This window comes from Panicum virgatum, chromosome 3K, assembly GCF_016808335.1.
Source record: "Panicum virgatum strain AP13 chromosome 3K, P.virgatum_v5, whole genome shotgun sequence".
Lineage (NCBI taxonomy): Eukaryota > Viridiplantae > Streptophyta > Magnoliopsida > Poales > Poaceae > Panicum > Panicum virgatum.
This window is the reverse complement of record NC_053138.1, coordinates 63,291,704-63,297,827: the sequence shown is the minus strand read 5'-3', so window position 1 is coordinate 63,297,827 and position 6,124 is coordinate 63,291,704. Positions and strand designations below refer to the sequence as shown.

The following is a 6,124-nucleotide window of genomic DNA, read 5'->3' as shown; positions in this document are numbered from 1 at the left end:
AGCGATCACAAAACTATCGAACCAAACAATTACATGGTCAAAAATACTGGTCACGTGCTACGATTTTCTGACAGTGATTTGTCACATACTCCAAGATATAATGGCTGTTTGATTGGCCAAGATATATATGCAGATGCCCCACTTGTTCGTATGGCAGGCAATATAAATTATAAGTTTCATAAAATATAAAATCATAACGCGTGTAGCATAGTATATTCTTTTCGTGTTTCACACGCCCAGTACGGTCCACTATAGTCTTGACACGTGACTGTGTTTTGGGTGGATCGATCGGTGGCCTATAAATTTCATATACTCCCTTATATAGAAAATGTGATGTTTAGGACAGCGACACGGTCTCCAAAGTTAACTTTGACTGCTTATTTTTATAAAATTATTTGTTGAAAAGATATATGTATATTTTTATGAAAGTGTTTTTTTAAGACAAATCTATTCATATAATTTTCACTTTTTCAAACTCAATAACTTAAAAATTATTCATGATTTATATTTCTAATGTTTGACTCAAACCTTGTCCAAACGAGATTTAAATCTTACATGGGGGGCTAGTAACGCCAATATAATCTTTTAAGACAGTGATACATATTGTCGCCTGCGCCACATATGAAGAATATTGGTTTTCGACAGATGCTTTTTTATGGTTTTCTGACATAAATGTGCCCGTGCAAGGTACAACTTCTAAAATGTCACAAACAAGTAACATCGAGAGCCCCAAACTGCAAATAAGTAAAAAAAATGATCACTTAGCTATGGGGCTCAAACATCTCCTATGCTAGTAGAACGCCATGCACATATATATACATGTATTTTCAACGTAAAGAAAAAATTCATAAAAATAAAGAAAGAATTGAAAAGTAGACCACCTTTGATGTCATTTCTACCATGCGGCCCCTCTAATCATATTTTTTTCAGGCTCCGCTTCTGTACACGCCATGATGATGGAATGTGAGTGTGTACAGGGGCTGAGCTACGTGGTGGCGTAGGGGGTCGGCCGACCGACGATTTCCACATATCCTTTATACCCAATTGATTTTCACAGTGTTAGACCCCGGTTAAATTTCAACAAGAAACCTGCTGACCCCGGTGGCATTTTGTTCTGGCTTCGCCCCTGAGTGTGTATGTTAATAGGGTTACGTATATATGCATACGAGTCTGGCGTTCGTCTATGCCGTGTATCGAGAAGTTAACACACACCGGTCATTTTTGTGTTTCTTATTTTGAATAATAAAATTTATATCACTCTCACATAACCATAAAAGCTATTTTGCAAGGATATGCATAATTTATCCAAGGTAGAATTTGGCATTGTTGTTGGACAAACAATATGGTTATTATCGACCGGTTCCTCTGATGGATCGATAGCGATGGTATATTATTAACATGCAGAGCACCATCCTCTTATACTGGGAAAATTAGCTGTAACAATCCATTGCACGGTAAGGTTTCTAAGGAGTATTAGAAGCAATCGATTGGATTGGAAACAATATGGATTAACAATTGTTTGCTCGCATACTAAGTATACCTTATTTTTAGATCCTTGTGTAGAAATCTTTCTAACCAGGTTTGAATTTGAAAAAAGTCTATTTTTGACCATCAAACTATCGCCACATTTCGATTTTAGCCATCGAACTTGAAAACCTGAAAACCGGGTATCTTTGACCATTGTTGGGATCTTTGCTTCTTAGATGACCATACAGGGAGCATGAACAGTATGAAAATAGAAATAGAAATAGGCACTTCATTCTCCAGTAAATCACCAGAAAATTCAATCCTTTACACTGTGGAGAGAGAGGGCTATTTATACCCTTGGCCCTCGGTCAGATATCCCCAAATTGCCCTCTTCCAACTCATTTACAGCTCACTTACAGACGGTTTCAGGTAAAATTATAAAGTGAGAGGTGTACAAATCCGACCTTCTCACGCATTCACGTTTTACACGCACGCCTACTCCCGACGAAGGTTATGTAATCCTTCATCCGGGTTGCACTCTGTATTTAATATCCTTCGGGTGTTGAGATCCTTCACAGGTTCTGGTCTTCAAGCTTGTGCTCCTGAGTGATCAATCATCACCTTCGATCTCCCGAAGGTGATTTCTTCGATGCTTCGCAGGTATTGATCTCTGGGCTTGTGCTTCCGGGTGATCCATCGTCACCTTCGTCCTTGCGAAGGTGAGCTCCTTGATTCTTCGCAGGTCCTGGAAGGCACCAATCATCCTTCGGGCGTATTTATCACCCAACCATCGGGGCCCTGCGGACAGGTTAGGAGATGTTTTTGAGGCCGAGATTAACCTTCGAGAGACTTCCCCGAAGGCCCAATCCCCAACAACCATTAAACATTGAAAACCAGACAAATTTGACCATCTATCCGATTTCAAAGGTGGTTTTGCATATAAGTATATTTTCTAAAACTAATAATCTGATATAATCTCTAAAAATTCATAACTAATTCAGTTTAAAAAAAAAAATATGAAACACATAGCAAATTTTCTCAAAAAATATAATCTACCTGACTGTGCTCTATTTTGAGTTATCTGAATCTTATTTGTTCCTTTTGCTAGTGTTATATTGCTTGCAATCGTGATATTGTTTATTTAAATTGATGTTTGATGCTATAATAGATTAGGATGTTGACCAAAAGGATTCATCAAGAGATTTTTTTTTGTAGTGATTTCATATTTTTATTTAAAATAAATTAGCTATAAATTTTTAGAGGTTAAACCATATTTTATTATTTTAGAAAATATAAATATATCCAAACCATCTTGAAACTAGGTAAATAGCTAAACTTGGCCGAGTTATAGTTCTGGCCAAAGTTTTCTGGTTTTCAAGTTTAATGGCCAAGGTCAGACTCCGACGATAGTTCAATAGTAAAAAAGTGGAATTTTTTCCTTCAAATTTTGGACTCAACACGGTGGTTAAAGCGTTAAGTGTGTATAGACTACGCGGCGTACAATCTTACTAATTACTAAGACAATAGGTACTTGCATCCTGCATTTCCCCCCCTAAATTAAGCATAATACATGAAGCATCCTTTAGGTTTTACTATTACAGACTTGTCAGTTTGTCTTGTGCAGCAATTAGAGTTTATGAAGTCAATATCCGACTTCAATCAGTTTCACGAACAATAGGTCGGTAACTCGATGTGAGGCCCTATCGCGAACAGTAGGACGGTAACGATTGCATGAACAACACGTGTTGCGGGACATCAGTGAGGACACGAAGGACTCCAAAGTTTTAGAACCTGCACAGCAACTTATGAAAAACCAACCGATACAGAATCCTGCTAAGTCCAAAAGTCCTATACCATAGACCTTAAATTCTAAACATTAAAGTGTAAATCCAAAACACTAACTCCTAAACCCAAAACACTAAATTCTAAATATAAAATCCTAAAACCATAAATCCTAAAACTCTGAACCGTAAACCCTAAACTCGAATTCTTAAACCCTAAGCTATACCCTAAATTCTAAACCTAAACCCCTAATCCTAAACACTAAACAAGTAGTAGAATTACATAGACTCATCCGAGAAAAAAATAGGACATATCGGACCAATCACACCACCTAATAACCATAACCACGACGGAATTGAAACTGACCTAAGCCACTGAACGGAACGGAGTGTGAACAGATGCAAAAAGAGATACATACATAACCCACCTACAAAATCGTAAATATATAGGTGCAAACATAATCCAATGGTGCACCAAAACAAGCTCCAAGATTCTCAAAGTACTCCCTCCGTCCAGTTTAAGTGCATTTGGAAGATTTAAAAAATATCCCAAATAAACTCACGATATGAGGTTCCGGATGTTGCAGCTGGTGGGTAGGGTATGCGGGGCCCATTCATTTTAGAAAACAACTCAGCACTGCACCCTCCTATCAACTAAAAAAAACTCACCGCTTCCTCTCCGGCAGGTTCTGGCTTCTTCCGCAGTCCACCTCTCCGGCTCTCCCGCACGCCTGTTCTCATCGCCCACATCTAGCGCCGCCGTGCTGCTCCACATCTAGCGCCGCCGCCCTTGGCAAATCCCTTACGCCCCCTCCCCTCTGTTGTGTGCCTTCCAGATCTGCCGGCACCCCTCCATCCACGTGCTCCCTGTGCCCCCTGCGTCGGCTCATCCATTCCCATACGCTCGATTCAGGGCTGGCGGCGGTAGGGTGCCAGGGCGTCGCGGCCGGAATCTACACCCGGCATCGTGGGGGTCTCAAAGCGTGCCCGCTCTGAAGAAAACGGTTGACATCGTTATGAAAGCCAGGCAGCCACAGTTGCGGTGAGGGTATCTGCGTCCGCGGGCACCCGCATCACACTGGTGGGACTCATGACAGTTGACGCCATAAGGCGACGTCTACGTCCCTGATTCCGAGGATGAAGAGCCTGGCATGGTGTGTGGAACGTGGGCGGCGTGGAGATGGCCGATTTTGGGGGCCGGCTCGGGTCCCGCGGATGGCAACCCAGATGGCCATTGTTGGAGTCCCCACCGAAGACCATCGCGATTTGGGGCCGTCGGGGTTGCGGAGGATGACTTCGATGCGGTGACTAAGGGTACTAAGGCCGTCCCCGCCGATGCCGTAGAGGTTGCGTCCGACAAGGGCGCCACAGATGGCGTTAAGGTTGCAACAAGCGTAGGTACCAACGAGGAGATGCACCCAGAGGTGTCTGTCCGCATGAAGAAGTTGCTTGCCAAATGGATCCTACCTTCCACGATGTCTTTGTCAGCATGTTCAAGGTTATGGTGCCTGCTTTCTTCTTCAAACCCTAGTTCATTTGCTGATGCTTGATGTGTGATGATAAAATAATATTGATGTGGGATCAGGATGTCTACTATGTGTGATGGTGAATGTTTATATGTACTAGAAAGCAGATGAGCATTCCTTCATTTGATTGTGGCATCCTATGATAAGACCATGAAAAAACTTGATTGACTGACGTAATTAAAACAAGACATTACCTTCATTTTGATTGTTGCAGCTCAGAAGGATCATCGTTGAGATCAGGTAAGGGATGTCCACGCACAGTAACATGTTCATCTTCCTGGAGAACATGGGATTGAGCTTTTTCGAGGCAATGGACTGCATCATCCACCAGTACATGGACCTCATCTTGTTGGAGATGATGGATTTCATCCTCTTGCTCATCTGGTGGTTCTTCATTTAGATCAGGTATGGGATCTCCATCTTCTTCTGGTATTGTGTTTAGATCAATGGCCATGGCTTATGATGACGAGAAATGCAGGCTGGAGTGGGTGATGTGGTGGCTGCAGCTCATGATACAAGAGGAGTGCCTAAATGGAGCTCACCATGCGTTTATATAGTGGGGGCCTACACTGGTGGGCACGGGTTTCAAATTTTGAATGGCTCCGTAGTGGCGCCATTTTCTGCTCTCTCATGGAATGCTTATTTTCTGGGATGTTCCAGATTGTATACGTGGAGGCATAGTTTGTCTTCCAAGTATAACATGTGAAAAGCTGCAATGATTACCTGTATTTCTAGTCTATCTACTGCACCCTACTTTACATAGGGGTATTAATGTCATTTCCTATAAAAACTAAGATTGCTATTCAAATCCTAGAATTGCACTGGGCGGAGGGAGTATATTCAACGGTCGTCACGTTGGGTGGGTACAAGCCTCTAGGTTCGGTAGAACGTTTACGGACGTGGTAGGGTGCTTCGAGGACCGCACGGCAATCTGCGATTCCGCGGGGACCGCCATCCCGGCTGTGGCAACCGGCTGGGTGCGAGGGTGGGCTACAGGCTAGGTGGTAAAGGATCGACAAATTTAGCTTAGATAATTTAAAAACTGAATTTTAAAAGAGTCGGTCTCTAATTTTTTATAATTTTTAAATTAAAAAAATTAAAGAGTCAAATTGGGCCTACAAGTGACCACTAGAATCCTGATCCATTACCATCTCTGGCTACACGTGCTAATGCAGAGCATGTGCTCGGCGGCGACACGGCAGGTGGGGTCAGAGTTGCTCAAGATTTTCAATGCGAGTGGCAAGAGCTGCCTCGGCGGGGCACAACTCCAAGGCCGCTGATGATGCATGGAGTGTGTGGACGGATGGAACAGGGCATATCCTTTTTTTTCTCTCGTCTTTTTTTTCCGAT

The 6,124-nt window shown here is 42.4% G+C and overlaps 1 protein-coding gene across 1 annotated transcript in view; it reads right to left on the bottom strand.

Annotated features, from left to right (window-relative positions):
- LOC120701158 (proline-rich protein 2-like) overlaps positions 1–5,729 on the bottom strand; it is a 21,935-nt gene extending 16,206 nt beyond the window's left edge. Inside the window, exon 1 of the mRNA XM_039985301.1 lies at positions 5,674–5,729. Within this exon, the coding sequence (XP_039841235.1) occupies positions 5,674–5,729 (56 nt within the window). The remainder of the gene's footprint in view (positions 1–5,673) is intronic.
- Between the last annotated feature and the right edge of the window lie 395 nt (positions 5,730–6,124).